The sequence below is a fragment of the Schistocerca nitens genome, chromosome 2, assembly GCF_023898315.1.
Source record: "Schistocerca nitens isolate TAMUIC-IGC-003100 chromosome 2, iqSchNite1.1, whole genome shotgun sequence".
NCBI classification, from domain to species: Eukaryota; Metazoa; Arthropoda; class Insecta; order Orthoptera; family Acrididae; genus Schistocerca; species Schistocerca nitens.
The window spans coordinates 186,121,271-186,139,839 of record NC_064615.1 but is presented as its reverse complement, the minus strand read 5'-3'; the positions used below and the strand labels follow the sequence as shown (position 1 = coordinate 186,139,839).

Here is an 18,569-nt window from a genome sequence, read left to right as displayed (position 1 = left end):
AAATAAAATGGGGTATTTCGTTCTGTTAAGTTGTAAGTGGACAAGATCATCGAATTTTCAGTAAAATCAGAAATAAGAAATACATGCAGTTTATTGCCAATACGAAAGCTTATCTCAACCTATGCTATCCAGCAATGTATTATGGTAGTCAAATTTTGTGTTGAAATTTGTTTGCTTCGCCAAGTCACAACCAAATTGTCATAGTCCAACCTAACCTAGACCTTGGGCTGTACTAGTCAATTAACATAACTTTAAGATGTGCTGTTACTCTCAAGTTAATCATTATCTTGGAAATCTAGACATTTGCAAAGAAAACATTATTGTTAAAATCAACAAAATGGCAGTCTGACTGTAATTGAAGTAGTGATTACAAAAAACAAATTTTCCAGTACAGTCAGAAGCGCATGCTTGTTTCTTTTGGGAACAAGTTATAACACACACACACACACACACACACACACACACACACACACACACCAGTGCGCACGCAACAGCAACTCACACACACATGACCACAGTCTGTGGCAGCTGAAGTCACACTGCGAGCAGCAGCAGCAGTGCGTGATGAGAGAGGCAACTGGGTGGAGGTTAAGGAGGAGACTAGGGTGGGAATGGGGGAGGGATAGCAGGGTAATGACGGGGGATGGTGAGTGCTGCTCGAGAGCATGCAGGGATGAGGTGCAGGGAGGATGGGCAGCTAAGTGCAGTCAGGAGCTTAGACAGAGGGTGGGGGAGAGGTGGTGGGATGGGGGGTGGGGGATAGCAGAAAAGAAGTAAAAAGAGCGTGGGTGGAATCGAGGACTGAGTAGTGCTGGAATGGGAACAGAGCAGGGACTGATGGGTGAGGACAATGACTAATGAAGATCAAGGCCACGAGTGTTACAGGAACTGTGCAGGTGGGAACTCTCCCTGCAATATATCCTACTTTTCTGTAACCCTCCTGACCTCAATTTTGATACTCATAGTCCTCACCCATCAGCCCCTTTCCTTTCCTCATTCCAGCACTACACAGCCCTATATTCCACCCACACACTTTTTACCTCTCTCGTTTCCTGCCCCCCCCCCCTCCCCCACCTCTCCTCTGCTTTCCAGCTAAGCTCCCAAATGCACCTAGCTGCCCACCCTCCCTCACCTCATCTCTGTACACTCCCCCACCCCTACCCTGCTATCCCTCCTCCCCATTGCCCCAACCCCCTCCTTGCCCCCACCCATCATGCACTGCTGCTGCTGCTAGCAGTGTGGCTTCAGCTGCCACAGACTGTGGTCATGCACGGGCAAGTGTGTGTGTTCCATTTTTGACAAAGGCCTTGTTGGTCAAAAGCTGTATTTGCGACAGCCTATCTACGACTCAGCATCTCTGCTTATGCTAAGTAGCAACTGTCCTTTTCATATTATTGTTAAAACCCATTCTGGATTTTCCATTGTCTAAATTCTTTGTTTAGTAATAAGACCTTACTCAAACTGCCATTCTACAATTTTATCTTGACAAATTAAATCAACTCTGTTGGAATACAAAACAATATCACCAAACTTCCAGAAATTTTTGAGAAACATGCAACACAAAAAATATATAAAAATCAGTAACCAACCTTAACATTCTAGATAACCAGATGAATGGAAGTTACTGCTCTTCATTTCAAAAATAAGAACATATTAGATCCAGTGATTCCCACTGGTTACTGTGTACTGTCACGTGACTAAGAGCTATCTCAAGGCATTGCCAGCAACATCTGTAGTAGTAAAGTAGTAGAGGGGTTTTGTGGGCGCACGACAGCAAGGTCTTCAGCGCCCGTTCAGTATCATAGTGAGACGGGTGTCAAGAAAAAAAAAAAAAAAAAAAAAAAAAAAAAAAACTCAGAACATTTACATAAAACGGAACATAAAACATGGGGAACAATCATTGAAAAATAGGTGCTCACCCACACCGAAGCGTGGGATGAAGCAGGGCGTCAGCAGTAAAACATGGACAACACAGGAAGAAAATGGTAGAGGGAGCTAAAACAATGTAGCAGATGGAAGTGGCTGGCTGACCGCAAGGAAAAAAGGGAGGAGTCAGCCACTCTGCAATACACTAAAACCTCCAGCCTAAAAGTTTAGGCCAGAGTCCAGACACATCACAAAACTTAAAAACCCTAGACACACACGTCTCATCGTTAGCTACAACACAAGGCAGATCCCCATCAACTTGTGCTTCTGCCCTTGCATCACGGTATAAAATGCAGTCTGTTAAAATGTGCTGGACAGAGATGTGCACACCACAAGCATCACAAAACGGAGGATCCTCCCGCCGTAATAAATAGCTATGCGTCAGAGGACAGTGCCCGATCCGAAGACGTGTGAGGGCCACCTCTTCCCGCCTGAGCAACCGGCAGGAGGAACGCCACGGCCGAGTGGTTGACTTTACTGACCACAGTTTATTGGCCGTCACCGCCAGCCATTCGTCCTCCCGCAACTCCATGCACTTCCTGTGGAGTGCAGCGATGACTGACTGCAAGGGGATAGGACACTGGACCACATCCTGCTCTCTGCAGGCCTCCTTGGCAGCCCGATCAGCCTGTTCATTGCCCCATATGCCGACACGACCAGGCACCCAGCAGAAGGATACCTCTTTACCCCGCTGTTGGAGCAAGTACAGTTGGTCATGTATCAGCTGGACCATCTCCTCAGTCGGGTATAGGTTCTGCAGTGATTGTAAGGCACTAAGAGAATCGGAGCAGAGAAGAAATCGATCGCCCCGAACACGATGCATCTGCTCCAGTGCCTTCAGGATCGCGTGGAGCTCCGCTGCGAAAATGGTATATTCAGCAGGGAGGCGAATCCGGGTAACATCATCAGGGAACACCACAGAACAGCCAAGGAAAGTCTCCTGTTTGGAGCCATCAGTATAAACGACAGTGAAACCGTGATGCACATCTAAAATGTTAAAAAACAGAGATTGAAATGTAAAATCAGGTGTACCATCTTTCTTAAAATTAGTCAAATCTAAAATAAGTTTGGGTCTCCGGAGGAGCCAAGGTGGAGATCTGCTCCAACCGCGACATAAAACACGAAGACCAGCCATAGACATCGCACCGAGGCAATCCTGTGCGCGAATCCCATAGGGCTGCGTCGCACGTTGCCGGTTATGAAACAATCGTGCCAGAGGAGGCTGAGCAACGGTATGGTATGCAGGGGTGTATGGTGTGAACAAAGTTTTATACGCCTGGCGCACTGTAAGTAGCCGTCGCCGCATATGAAGTGGCGGTTCACCAGCCTCTGCACAGAGGCTTGGTATGGGGCTAGTTCGGAATGCCCCAGTGGCCAACCAAAGACCTTCATGGTGCACAACGTCCAACAACTTTAAGTAAGAAGGCCTCGCAGACCCATACACAGTGCACCCATAATCGAGCCGAGATCGCACAAACGCCCTGTAAAACTGGAGCAGACAAGTCCTGTCAGCTCCCCATGTACTGTGGCTAAGACATTTTAAAATACTTAAAAGCCTTAAGTGACCGCCGTTTCAGGTCTTTAAGATGAGGTAACCACGTGAGCTTCGAGTCAAAAATGAGCCCCAGAAATCTCACAGTGTCTTTAAAAGTAAGAATAGTGTCCCTCATCCTCAACTCAGGAAAGGTTAAAATCGAACGAGAACGGTTAAAAAGAACACATACAGACTTCTCGGTGGAAAACTTAAAACCACTCTTCTGCGCCCAGTCATCCAAACGCCTAATCGTAAGTTGCAACTGACGAGTTGTCGTTGCAAGGCTTGAAGAAGAGTAAAACAAAGAGAAATCATCCACAAACAAAGAACACTGGACAGGACTTTTCACTATGGACGTAATGCTATTAATAGCGATGGCAAAGAGAGTCACACTTAAAACGCTACCCTGAGGGACACCATTCTCCTGCGCAAAGCGATCAGACAGGACATCACCAATTCGGTATCTAAAATATCGTGGCGAGAGGAAAGACTGAATAAAAAGAGGAAGACAACCATGAAAACCCCATTCGTGAAGCTGCTCCAGGATGAGATGCCTCCAAGTGGTATCGTAGGCCTTCTCGATGTCGAAAAATACACCTAGAAGGTGATGACGGCGTAGGAAAGCTTGTTGTATAGCCGCCTCCAGGAGGGCAAGGTTATCGAAGGTGGAACGAAACCTCCTGAACCCACACTGAAAGCGACTAAGGAGTTGCCGGGATTCTAATATCCAGACAAGGCGGCGGTTGACCATCCGCTCCAAGGTCTTCCCTATGCAACTAGTGAGGGCAATACTACGGTAGCTACTTGGGCTCATGCGGTCTTTCCCAGGTTTTAAAAAAGGATTTAAAACTGCCTCACACCACGCGTCAGGAAAGTGACCCGACGCCCAAATGGCATTAAAAAGTGCGAGGAGTATTTCTCTGTTGCGCATTGTGAGGTGCCATAGCATACTGTAATGGATCCTGTCGAGACCAGGGGATGTGTCATGAGCTCCAGACAATGCAGAATCCAGCTCCCACATAGAAAATGGGCAGCTGTAAACTTCATGAGAGGTGGACTGGAAGTTCAGACTACATCTCTCAGCAACCGCTCTATGGCGCTGGAAACCTGGATCCTGACTGGTTGTTGCAGTAACTGTGGCAAAATACGCTGCCATAGTCTGGGCAATGTCCCGCGGATCCGTGTGGAGAGTGCCGTTAGTCATTACAGCAGCTATGGGGCACCTCCCTCCTCTGCCAGAAATTCTCCTGATGGTCTCCCACACAATGGAACTTTTGGTGGAACGATTAATGGTGTTCAGGAACGTTTGCCACGACCTCTTCTTGCTCTCACGAATAATGCGGCGACATCTTGCCCTCGCCACCCGAAAGGCTGCAAGATTCTCAGCAGTCAGTCGACACTTGAACCGACGCAGAGCCGCACGCCTGGTCCTGATTGCAGAGTGGCATTCGGCACTCCACCAAGGCACAGGTGGCCTCTTCTGGTGTCCTGTGGACTGTGGAATGGATGCTGCAGTGGCGTGGTGGACCGTTTTGGTAATATGATCCACCCACACCTCAACATTCGCACAGTGTTCGAATTGGGCCAACTGGCTGTAAAGTGTCCAGTCGGCTCCACTGAGCACCCATCGTGTTTGTCTCCTTTCGGGGCCCACGCCATCTGGCAGGTGAATCCAGATTGGGAAATGATCACTGCCGTGCAAGTCAGCAACCACTTCCCAGTGAGCACTGGCGGCAAGAGCTGGAGAGCAAAGCGAGAGATCAATGGCAGAGAACGACCCAGTCACCGTGCAGAAATGAGTACTCTGTCCTCCATTGAGCAAGTAGGCACAGGATGACAGGAGAAGCCCCTCAATTGCCCTACCCCTGGGGCAGGTAATTGCAGAGCCCCAAAGCACATTGTGGGCATTAAAATCACCACAAATAATGAATGGCTGGGGGAGATGTGTAAGAAGGTCGGTGAGGGCCGCTTCATCAAGAGCATCATGTGGGGGCAAGTAAAGTGAACATACAGTCAATGGATGACGCACATGCACGGACACAGCGACGGCCTGTAAAGTCGTCGTAAGTGAGAGAGGCGAGGAGTGGTAGTCCGTCCTGACGAAAATACCTACGCCGCCTCTAGCTCTCTCTCCACGCAGGTCGTCCTTTTTGTGGAGTGAATAGCCTCGTATCTCAGGGGAGTATGATGGATGGAAATACGTCTCCTGGAGACAGAGACACAGTGGTCTACCCTGAGAGAGTAGACAAAGTTCCTCCACATGCGACCTGAACCCTTGTAAGTTCCACTGGAGTATGGGAGCCATCTATGTTGGGGGTAGCATCTTCATCCTGTCTCTCTGACGGGGCGGGGAGACCGCAGCAGGTGGAGGGGCAGGCGTGGGACGAGATGATTGCCCCACACATACATCGTACTCCATCAACTCTGGGGAAGAGTCAGATGAAGGCTCACGTAAAACAACATCAGCATGGTCAGATGGTTTACCACGGGATTTGACCCGCTGTTGCTGCTGTACAGTAGCTTTCTGTGGTTTGGTGGACTTTGGGGGAGCTGATGTGGGAGTGGTAATTGGCGCACTGGGCTTGGGAACAACCTCAGCTGTGGGAGGCGCGAGGGGCTGGACCAAGTTCGCCACTGTACCTTTGTCTGCCGTTCGAGTAGGGGCTACTGGCTCTGAAACACTGGCTGCGTTGCAAGTGCACTGACAGCTGCAGGTGTTAGTGCAAACACTCACCACCTCAGTCTGCGTTGAGGCATCGACTTTTGGAGTATGCTTCTGTACCAGGGATGCAAAAGATGTAGCAAATGTGGGAGGTTGCATCGACTTATAAATCTTCTTGGCCTCACCATAGGGGATACACTTGGTTGTTTTTATTTCCTGGACCTTGCGTTCCTCTAAAAATATTCGGCAGTCCCTACTCCAAACAGGGTGGTTCCCAGAGCAATTAATAAATTCAGCCGGAGACGAGCAACCAACTCCTTCATGAGCAGTCTGACCACAGTTTCCACAAGTCGCTTCGCCTTTACAGCCTAAGGTGGTATGCCCAAAACGCTGGCATTTAAAACAGCGCATTGTGGTCGGGAAATAATGCCTCACACTAAGGTAAAGGAAGCCAGCTTTAACATGTTCAGGAAGTTTTGTGCTACTGAAGGTTAGAATAAAGGAGTCGGATTTGACAAGAGTGCCAACAACCCTCTTCATGATGTGTTGGACATCAACAATACCTTCTGGAGCCCACCCACGTTGCAGTTCTTCCTTGGGAATATCAACTAGATCCCGGCATGTCACAACACCTTTGCTGTAGTTCAAGGTGCTGTGCAGTTCAGTGTCTATGGCATACTCTCCAAGGAATGTAGCAGATTGGAGGTTAGTTGCTTGCTGGGAAGTGGAAGTTTCCACTAGCAAGGTCCCTTTACATAAGCGCTTCACCGATTTTAAGGAGCCACAGATTCCCTCCAATCCCTTTTGTATATAGAAGGGCAAAACCTACTCAAAACTACCCTCCTTCCATTTCACAACGAGAAACACATTCGGATTACCAGAATGCATTCTGTGACCTAAGACTGGACTTTTTAAAGAAGCGCCGGAGTCAGGGGGACTGACTGCACGGGCCCTCTTAAGAGACTGGGTGTTAGAACCTTCCAGCGGCCCACCCTTTCCGCTGGGAGGAAGAAAAGAGGATTTTGAAGGATCCATCACGGTCCCACGAGCAGCTAGTGAACTAGAAGTCCACCTAGACAGAGCCCCGCGTGCCTAGGTAAGCCTTAGACAACTGAGGTGCGGCAGGTTCCCCAGAGTTTGCCCGCTATCGACTGTTCCACCTCAACAGCCATGCATCTCATCAGCGTGCAGCACACCTTGAGATTGAGGTTTTTTTTATAGAGGTTTATTCCATCCTCGCGATCCGGGCGGTCAAGCCAAGATCCCCATTCCCTGAGACACACAACGTTCCACCGCCGCGCCGCACGGTGGTCGCTGAAGTATGCTCAGAGCTTACGGTGACAGGGGACTGGCGGCGCTTACCAGTCCCCAGCTCAGGAACCCCGGGGTCGCCAAGCCCGTACCCAGCAAATGAATGCTGAGCCCCTGGGGGCGCCAGCAACATCTGTCAGCACTGTTACGTGCACTTTATCGCATATTTCCTTGTTATGGACAACAAGGTCCAGAATCAAACAGCTTTACAAGGAAGATTACAAAATAAGAGTATCACTTAAGAACCACAGTCAGCATGCTTTACGGAATTTAATCCTATTGGACGTATCTACTATTTACCTTACAGACTGATTGCAGTTAGATCATCACCTTCCACCACTATTCTGGGACCTGTGTCATCTCAGGACATGAGTTATACAGACATGAGAATGTGAAAGTATGTCATTCTATACGTGATACCAAAGTGATTAACCGCTTATCTTTATATACTGCCTGACCTCGTATAAACACACCTAAAGACCAGTATATGTTTCAAGCAAATTAAATCGAGTTAATATACAAAATAGCAAAATATTCTCTGTTGCACATCCATGAATAATTGTTTGTAAAATTCAACAGAGCCCTTAGGTAAAATATATCGGTACATGCTTGTTATCAATATTTTTTATAAGTTAAGCAACAGAGTAATAATGTATTTCTCCAGTTGCTAACCAGACTTGGGGAGATTTGACAGAAATTTTTTGAACCATGTTTAATTTGTATTTCACTTACTTGCTGCCAATGACTATTTTCATTGGTTCCTCTTAACTGCTCACGTTCTTCTTTTAGCTGATCACATAGCTTCATAAGTCCTTGTGCTTGTTCAACATTTCCCTGAATACCCATTTGTTCTGCTTCACTTACAAGACCATTGATTTTTTCAGTGAGGAATGCAATCTGCTCTTCATTGCGTTGAGTTTGAGCCGGTGACAAGGACACCTGCAACGGAAGAGTAATGTTTTATAAGAAATTTATACACAAAAAGTTTTACGTGTGGATGAAAACAGTAAAAATAAAGCAGCCAGCAAGACCTACACAATGTAGAGGTAAAAATCTTAACACTTAAAAGAACCAGAGCATTTTAATTGTATTATATGGAAAATCCATTCTACAAAACAAAAAACTATGAGAATTGCTGGACAATATTCACCTTTAGAAAATGGAATTTAAGTACTGCCAATAGCTGCACATAAAAATTCAAAACAGTATCCTAGCTTTCAGAACCAATAATTCATTCCCTGGGGAGGTGAAGTGTGTACACTAGGGAAGGTTGAAAAGGATGCGCAGATCACTCAGACTCCAGAATAAGAGGGACCTATCTGTTAAGAGGGTAAGGGGATACAAGATAAATAGGGGTTCCTCCTCTCCCAGAGTTCTTCCCCCCAGCCCCCCCACCTCCCCTTTTGCTCAGATCCTGTGTAGCCGTCTCTGGTCATGAAAGGCAGCGAAATATTTTATTCAAGAAAGTGGAAAAGCGATATGGTCCAAATATTTCTCATCAAATCACTACCATCTTGAACTGGTTACTGATGACACTGTTAGGATATCTGCAATGCCACATAGATTGAGAAGGCCTGTGTGCTGCCTGTGAACAGCAAGATGGGTATACCAAGAGTAGTCATAACAAAAGGAAGCAACTCGTGTTGTGCTGAGAAACTGAGCATAGGGATGCGTGATTGCTGCACAATGTAGCCGTTTTACAATGCTTTTAATTTTATTTCTGTGGTACACAGCACTTATTTCTGTTAGGGAGGGACAAATACCTTACAGATATTGTGTGACCATGTGCAAAGGCGGCCTGAGAGTGAAAATTTTTATGAAGTTGATAATGTGAAGCATAAACTCAAATTTATACGATCCCTAGCACTTACTGTGTTAATGTTTTGGCAGTATGTTACTGATTTGGAGCACTGCATATTTGTGGTTTATTACTATGTGAAACGAGCCACTCATATAAATCCAATAAGGCATTGTGTTTAGCAGTTTTAAATATTTAGGTCTGTCAGCTCTTCAGCATGTCTACCATGCAGTTGGCTTTGTCAACTGTAATTTTGAGGCATTCAGGGAAAGTACTATCATCAATAATTTTATCAACAAGTCAACAAGACAGAGCACTGACATTCTAATTTCCACAATTACACATTTTAGAACATTGTTGCTGAGCCCATGACAGTCCTCTGTTCTGGAGCAGTTCAGCTTGTTTACAGAGCAGATAAGGTCTGTAGCACCAATTCTTCTCTAAGTGAATCTTTTATCCGTTTTACTCTGTGACTGCAGAGGAGACACACCCCCCCCCCCCCCCCCCAGAAAAAAAAATCACATGTATCGCCGCTTTGTGATACAAGGGAACTTTCAGAATTCACAAAATACTCATTGAGAGTCTTACAGTTGATCGAGATAGTGATTTCCTCCTGTCCCATGTTTATTTCACTTTTTACCACATTCTAGGTGCTTTACAGTTTTTTTCAGATTTAAAGTACTGTTCATCAACTTTGACTCTTGCTGCTTTAATTTTAGATATGTGGGTTTTTCTTAAGCTTATAGAGCTTTTCTTGTTCTTTCAACTGTCAGCAGTTATGTCTTTCAGCATGAGTAAAATATCCTCATTTTACTACGTTGCAGTGTATACCATTTTTTTGTATTGTGGTTTGTGACTATCACAAGTTTTGCATCTTTTAGAAACAAGAGGGCAGTTACTGCCTAGTGCGTTTCATGATGGAAATGAACGTAAAGAAGCATTCATTACCATCTTTCTCACTGGTTAGTCTATTGGGCAACTCAATTAGCTAAAAGTAATTTCTCATTCTTTCAGTGTCCCCTTCTTTGAGAACTATGTATATGTAGCTGACATCTTGGAATTGTCAGTAAGCAGGTTTCCAGTTTTGAGCCATATGCCAGAATGGTCAGGTATGCTTAATTTGATGGTGTCACATTCTACTTAATTTCTACACACATTGCTAATTGTCAAGGCACACTCCCTTCCTAGTCAATTTTTCATTTCAGCAGTAGAAATTTATTGACCTTAACACATTTAGGAAACACATCACATTTTTTTCTCTTTACTCTTATTTCTGGGTTAATATATCCTGTGACAAAAATTCTATAACGCTTGTATTTGGCACTCATTAAAATTAAACTGGAGAACTTTTTGCGAATGTTTCCTCATCAGACGCTTCTGAGTGCACAGTGTCATAGCAGAGGCTTCAAAAACATAAATTGTTGTCACTGAACAACCAAATTATACAACCAAGCCTATTTCTTTACTTTATTCCAGCATTCATTCAAACATAGAATGCTGTTCATGATTTCATTCAGCCAGTACTGGAGATCAGTAACTTAACTCCTTAAGGACTGCACATTCATATGTAACAAAATTAGCTAATTTATGCTGCAGGGAAGTACAGTGTTTACACTGGGTCTACTTTGTTCATTAGTTTTAATGTCTCTTTTCTACTTCATTCTGATGCCCTTTGTTATGACCGAGACCAATTTATCTCTGGCTTGATCAGTCTTATACATTCCATGATCAGGTACTAGGTGTTGAGGATGTGTTCTTACTTGCTAGAGCAGGTTAATTTATTGTTTTCCATGTTAAGTTTTTTTGGGTCTGTTTTTATGAATGAACTGCTCTCAGAAAGAATATGGTAATTACAGTGCTCAATATATTGCAAAAAAGGAATAAGGATTTCAACCTGCTTTTTGAATAGTGGGACTTGGGAAAGAGCAGTTAGCCTAATACGAATGGTCAGACACTGAATTCATTATGGTAACTCAGCTAACAGTTCATAAATACATATCAGAAAAATTTATAAAATGTAATATTTAACATTTACAAATATGTTAGTTTCTCAAGAACTATTTTACAATAGTCCTTCAGTAATATTAGATAGTCTTCATTATGATTGTGATAATCTGATCTCCATAGTTATCATGTGGGTTACTGGTTATAGGTGCATGAACAACATTTTCACCCTACTGAAAGTATAAGAACATCTCAAGATAACAGTAGAAATACAGAAGTTCCTCACACACTCACCAGACCAAGTCTGCTTTCAACAGCAGTTCCATCTGTTTTTCCAAACTGCCCTCACTATTTGAGAAAACCTGTAAGCTACAGATTTGGTCCTGAGGTGAAGAGAGAGAAATGTGAAGAGCGAAATATTTAGGCATATAAGAACAAGTCTTTCCTTCTCATCCTGTGCAGTAAGTCTCCCCCGACCCGCAGTTCTGGGCGGCTTTCCCGAGATCTACCCCTTTTTCTAGACCTCTCCATTCCTTTTCCTTCATCCCACTTCCTTCCCCTTCAACCCTTTGCCTGAAGAACGAGTCACTGGCTCCGAAAGCTTGCCTAATTACAACCAGCTTTTATATGCGTGTTCTGCCACCACATGGTGAGTAGATTTTTTATCTATACAATTAAATTAAAATATTTAGGCTGCTGTTCAGGAGAGTATGAAGGAAAGTGCGTGAGTTAAGGCCAAATTGTCAATGTTAAAATTATCTGACTTCTGGAGTATTATTACAAAACCTACCTCTGTATTGTTTGCTAACATTCAAACTGTTCCTGTGATAAAATATCCTGTTCTTGTTAGTGAAATCCTTGATGTATCAGTATTTGTTTTGAACAAGCAAACAAACAAGTTAGGTCTAAACAGTGAAGAGTTTTTAACACGGGTTTCAAGCATCGTTGAATTAGGTAATCTTTTGTGAGGAAAAAGCTGACATGCAGATTAATGCAGCAAATAATATTGAGTAAATTTTGAGTTGTGTGTGTGAAATAATGCAGACATTTCAATTATTTGAGTATGAAAAGAGCAAAAATATACACTTAACAGTTGAAGTTACTATCATCAAAGGATCTTACATATACTCCTTCATTCGTGACATTTTCTTGTTTATCTTACAGCATTTCTCCATGTGCTTATAGGTTTAATAGGGATTATGGTTTTTTTGTAGGCCCTCATCCATCAACAATTCAAGGAGTGTTTTCTAGTATTAACTTAGGTCCCCAGAAAGAGTAATCATATATATTGGGTCTTGAAGACACATGATTCAAATTATTGTCTGTAATTTCAGATAATAATTCTGTTAATAGAAAGGCAATGCCATCATTTTCAAATCCTTCTTCAGTCTCTTACGTATATAACCATTCCGAAGATTTAACAAGACCTTTGTTTTTTGTAACTATCCCTGTACACATTATGAAGTGCGCCTGACATAACTGGTTAAAGCAAAAAATAATTCTTGTACGATTTATCCCACAATGCATGCAATATGACTGACTACTGAATGAAGCTGTATGACCTTGAACATGAAAAACTGGCAAACCATTGTTATGGTCTGACTTTGAAAGCAATGAAACTGAATAACTTTGAAAAACCAAATTCTAAACTAGCTCTGCAAATTTTCAGTGATGTCACAGCTAATGCCCTTCAAACCCTGGGTTCAAAACGCTTCTTACATCACTGTGCAGAAACACCAAATTACATTGGTTTGTTTGTCAAATGGTGGAAAACAGCTAATGTGAAAACATTTAAAGGTAACAGATTAAATGATGAATTCATGTGCCCTATAAAACAATGTTCAGCAGCTGTCCCAGAGTATGCATATCTTAATGGAATGTTAGAAAGGCTAAGTATACGGGAAAAAGTAAACATTCGATATCATGAGGGCTTACTAAAGAAAAGAAACATATTCAGCATTAATCCAAACAACACAGGCTTTTATATAATTCTTGAAGAGAGATTTGGAAAGTATAGGCAATTATGTGAAGGTCAGTACGTCAGCATCAGGCAGGTGTACAAAGTAGAAAAGAAGCTTCACTTACACTCTGTAATTAGGCTAAATTTAAAATCGACTGTTTTTGGTGAGATCAGCGTACAATCTATACAGGATATTTTCTCTGAGGCATGAACTATTGGCATTGAGATTCATTCCCTGTATGATGAAATTTTAGTTAATTCATCAGAAATTTCTGAAAATTGCAATGAAGATTTGCCTATTCTGACATATATAGCAAGTTATTGTTGCTACTCTGTTTTGAAACATACAAAATGTGAGTTTTGTGTCATGTTCTGGTGTTAGATAACATTTCAGATGAACAAGAAATGTATTCCCTTATACAGAATGTGAGCAGAGGAAAACTACTCATTCCTTGCTCTCAAGCTACCAGTGTCGTCGTCACTGCTTTCCTGACAGTTGCAAAATTGTGTGATAAATTTGAAAGAGTTTCTTAAAGCACCAAAACATAGAGAACTGGTTTCAAACATGGTTTGGAAGAAAGAGGAATTAAAGGATGCTGTCCCTAGAAAGAAAAAAGTGAAAGTACATGAAGAATCAAGCTTTAATTTTACAGAGCGTGCAGAAATTATGTGGTGGAGTATAGTTGCAATACACACTGTGCATTTAAGTTGTAACAATATTGTTATTCATTATTACCCTGTATTCTTCATTACTACAAATAATAAAGCTATTATGTTTTCTAAAAGAAAAGAAAAAAAGACTGAATAATGGGTCAGTCCATGCGAAATCAACCAATGGTGTGATTCTTTCCTTCTTTACATTATGTTCACATTTGCTCCAGCTATCATTACTTTCACATTTTGATGAACTGTACAAATGCAAACAGTACGAGTCCCACTAGCTCCAGCTGTAATACAATTGTTTGGCCTTAATACAGCCAATTTTGTACATTTCTCTTTGGTTTCTTAAAGCTAATCTGTTTTGAACATACATACGCTTTCCATCGCCAGCTTTTCCCATAGAAATGTAATCCTATTTGTCAGGCATTCACCTGCTACTATTATCATTACAATAAAACTCTTTCACTAGCAGAACTGATTTAGCAGTCAAGGACTATCCAGGCTTAGGGTACAGAGTAGAGTGTATGCTCTTTTCTTCCACTTTGTTTTCCTTGCCATCTAGTTGCTTACTCCAAACTCTTTCTAAATGAGTGTACTGCCTACTTTGGTTAGGGAAATCAGCACTAAAAACTTTTCACTTCTATTAGAAATGCGAAACTTGTCTTTAAAATAGTCAATAGTTTCTGGTTGTGTGCCATCAGTCACATATTTTCTAATTTTCACCTGTTTCTCCCTGTAAGAAGGTTCACTTAATTTCAAATTAATTTAATCAGCTTTATCTTTGCATTATTTCTTGGAGCTGATACATTTCTTTATTACTGAGGATTTCCATACTGAATCCAACGAGTGGTTCAATTAATGCAAGCCTTCTTCAGAATTAACAAATTCAGGGTCATAAGACGTGCTACAACTCAGTTGTACCTTTCCGTAAGATTTCAGTGATCAGCAACTCGCTTTTCTTTCACTGATAAGTTCTATCTACATAAAGTGCAGATTTTCATTCTTTCTTCAGTATTCCAGATCAGGTCAATCATTCAGTCTCCGTTTCTTTTTAAGGGATTGCAACAAGATTTTGACCACTTTTTATTCAAAGTGTATGTTCTTATGAAATCAAAGGAAGATAAATCATAAGCATCAAAAAGATGAAACCCAAAAGGGATACAAAAATGTAAAATTCATTAGTTTAAATCAAATTAATGCATTAACTATGAATCAATAATTTTTTGAAATACCATTACACGAACCCAGTAATGCATGCCAGTGAAGTTTGGTCCTCGAGCCCTCAGACTGTAATGACTCTCATTGCATTTTGTGTAAAATGGCACTACTACTATTTCAGAAAGGTTGCTACACTAAGCTTGACTCGTGCACCATGTGTTGCACTCCGGCAACCAGCTCCTCTTTCCCCCTCCAATGCTTTGTTAATTTTGTTTCAAGAATTGATCTCTACTTAAGTCCATTGGAAAGTTAATCGGAAAGTTTTGTTTAATTATTGTTTATTGGTTGTACTTCTCTTATGTTATGTCAGTTGTAATTCATTAATTGTAAAACAAACAGCTTTAGACACTGATCTGACATCCACTGAAGACACATTGTAAATACGCTGAAATGGGTCTGTGTGCATAGCTAAAATAAAAAATACTTACTGTGCAGTTTGCAGAAGGCTGCTGCAAAACTGGCGCAACGAGAAAATTTTTAATATCATTTTAACTTTAGTTTCATGAACCAGTCTGCAAAAGTTGTATACAGATGGCAAAGCAAATTTCAGTAAAATTAAATTTTATTTCAGTATGATCCCGTTGGAATACTATCAAGAGATTAAGCACACACATTATACACTGAAGAGCCAAAGAAACTGGTAGAACTGCCTAATATCATGTAAGGCCCTCGCAAGCATACAGAAATGCCGCAACACGATGTGGAATGGACTCTACTGATATCTGTAGTGGTGTTGGAGGGAACTGACACCATGAATCCTGCAGGGCTGTCCACAAATTTGTAAGTAGAAGGGGATGAAGATCTCTTCTGAACAGCACACTGTAAGGCATCCCAGTTATGCTCAATAGTGTTCACGTCTAGGGAGTCTGGGGGCCAGCGGAAGTGTTTAAATTCAGAAGAGTGTTCCTGGAGCCACTCTGCAGGGATTCTGGATGTGTGGGATGTTGCATCATTCTGCTGCAATTGCCCAAGTCCATTGCAATGCACAGTGAACATGAATGGACGCAGATGATCAGACAGGAAGCTTATGCACATGTCATCTGTCAGAGTCATATCTAAACTTACCAGGGGTCCCATATCACTCCAACTGCACATGCCCCACACCATTACAGAGCCTCCAACATCTTGAACAGTCCACTACTGACATGCAGGGTCCATGGATTCGTGAGGTTGTCTCCATATCCGTACATGTCCATCCACTCTAGACAATTTGAAATGAGACTCGCCCGACCAGACAACATGTTTAATGTCATGAACAGTCCAATGTCGGTGTTGCCGGGCCCAGGGGAGGCGTAAAGCTTTGTAACAAGGGAACACAAGATGGGGCTTCGGCATTGAACGGTTCGCATGGTGACAACTGCTGATGGCCCAGCGTTGAAACCTGCAGCAGTTAGCAGAAGGGTTGCACTTCTGTCATGTTGAACGATTCTCTTCAGTAGTCATTGGTCCCATTCTTGCAGGTTCTTTTTCCAGCCTTAGGAATGTCGGAGATTTGATGTTTTAGCAGATCCCTGATATCCACGGTATACTTGTGAAATGGTTGTACAGGAAAATCCCCACTTCATTGCTACTTCAGAGATGGTGTGTCCCATTGCTCGTGCACCAACTATAACACCACATTCAAACTCACTTAGATCTTGATAACCTGCCATTGTAGCAGCAGTAACTGATCTAACAATTCCGCCAGACACTTGTCTTATATAGGAGTTTCTGACTGCAGTGATGTTTTCTGCTTGTTTATGTATCTCTGTATTTGAATAAGCATGCCTATACCAGTTTCTTTGGTGCTTCAGCATAGGTAGTGTATAAGCACCTTTTTTTTAAAAAAACAAAACAATTATAATTTTGAAATTTTAAGAATTAAAAAATATGTTTTGGAAAATTCAATGTTTTCTGAATCTAGTAAGTAGGCTACATTTTTAAACATGAGAAGAAACTGAATAAAGTACAACAAATTTTAGTTCTATAACTCAAATAGTTTTATGGATGTGAGTTGCATTTGCAGTGTGTGTGTGTGTGTGTGTGTGTGTGTGTGTGTGTGTGTGTGTGTGTGTGTGTCTGTGTCTACATCAATTGCTGAGGAAAGCCTTGATGGCTGGAAGCTTTATCTATGACAGTCTTTCTGTTCTGCCTATCTGCAACTTAGCATCTCTGCTGTATGGTAAGTAGCAACTTTCCTTTTCATAATATTATTACATTCCATTCTGGATTTTCCAGTGTTATGTGATTATGTTTTTCTAAAATACAATATGCTAAACAAGATTATATTACAATCACTTTTATAGATCTATGAAGGAATAACAATCCTCTGTGCACAAGCTGCCATATACATGTTTCTGAATGTCACAACTCAGATGATATAATTTACAGTTGTCTGCTATCAAGGACAGAGGGGGAGAAGAGGAGATGACATAAGAAAATGCTAATCTGAGGAGCAGCTGCAAGCATACTTTAGTGTGTCATTGATGTATATGTTTCGTCCATAATTTAAAAGCTATATCACAAAACCTTTCTTTTTAACAGGCCAGACTGTTTAAAAACAAGCCTTATTGAAATTCAAAATATTAAAGTTGGTTGCTTGCATGGACGAAAATTTTTTGCAGTCAGGTTTACCGATTCCTGCTCTGCATAAAACATGCATGGTAACATGTAAATTTCTATGAATTTTTAGGGACATGAAAAGCAAATATTGCAATACTCTGCATCAAAATGTAAAAATGCAAAATTGCCTAATAAATGCCTTTGCATAGCAAATTGTATCCAGGTGAAATATTTTATTAGAGATAGTTTTAAATAGGTTTATTTTCTGCATATAAATACTGAAAATGTAACCAGTTTTCTATTACTGGTATTGCACATCGCCTTGTTAACTTCAATTTGGAAAGACAAAATGTGTAAGAAAGTGCTCGCAAAATAAAATGTCCACAAGCACAATGTATCAGATTACTCAATTCTCTGGTGACAGACCAACTGCAGGCTTTACAATGGTCTGGTCTGAATAACATACACACTGTGTAATGAAACTTTGGACCCTGCTACATGACCTAAGGTAGCTAAGGTTTAAGAAGTTGATGTATTGTGGGAACTTAAGGCAGCAGTTTCAGACGGCAGGTGTTTTGAACTGTAGTTGTCTCAAATATCAGTCGAGTTCAGGCCTGAACCTCGTTTGTGACACTACCAACCTCAGAAAGTGACTGAATGCTGTGTGTTGTGCATTTTTTAATTTTGGAATGAGTGAAAAGATTAACCCTGGTCCATCACGGAATCTGATTACAACCCAAACAACACTAGAAGGGGCTGGCAATCCCTTTGAGTATCTGTCATTTCTGCTTTCTACAGAACACAGATATTCTGTCGTGAGAGGCACATGGAGCTTGTTTCCGCACACTGCTCCTCTCACACCTGTCAGTCACAATGTAGAATTATTTACACTTGTGGCTGACTTCCAGTTTACTGTGCCTGCTTTCTGCATTTTCTTTTCTTCTTTCCTTGAGATACCCTCCTGACTGGTTTGATGCGGTCCACTACGAATTCTTCTCCTGTGCCAATCTCTTCA

General features: G+C 42.0%; 1 protein-coding gene across 2 annotated transcripts in view; it reads right to left on the bottom strand.

Annotated features, from left to right (window-relative positions):
• Positions 1–18,569, bottom strand: part of LOC126235866 (luc7-like protein 3) — a 150,831-nt gene that overhangs the window by 113,276 nt on the left and 18,986 nt on the right. For both annotated transcript variants that reach the window (XM_049944769.1, XM_049944768.1), the window contains exon 3: positions 8,166–8,372. In XM_049944769.1, coding sequence (XP_049800726.1) covers positions 8,166–8,372 — 207 coding nt within the window. The remainder of the gene's footprint in view (positions 1–8,165; positions 8,373–18,569) is intronic.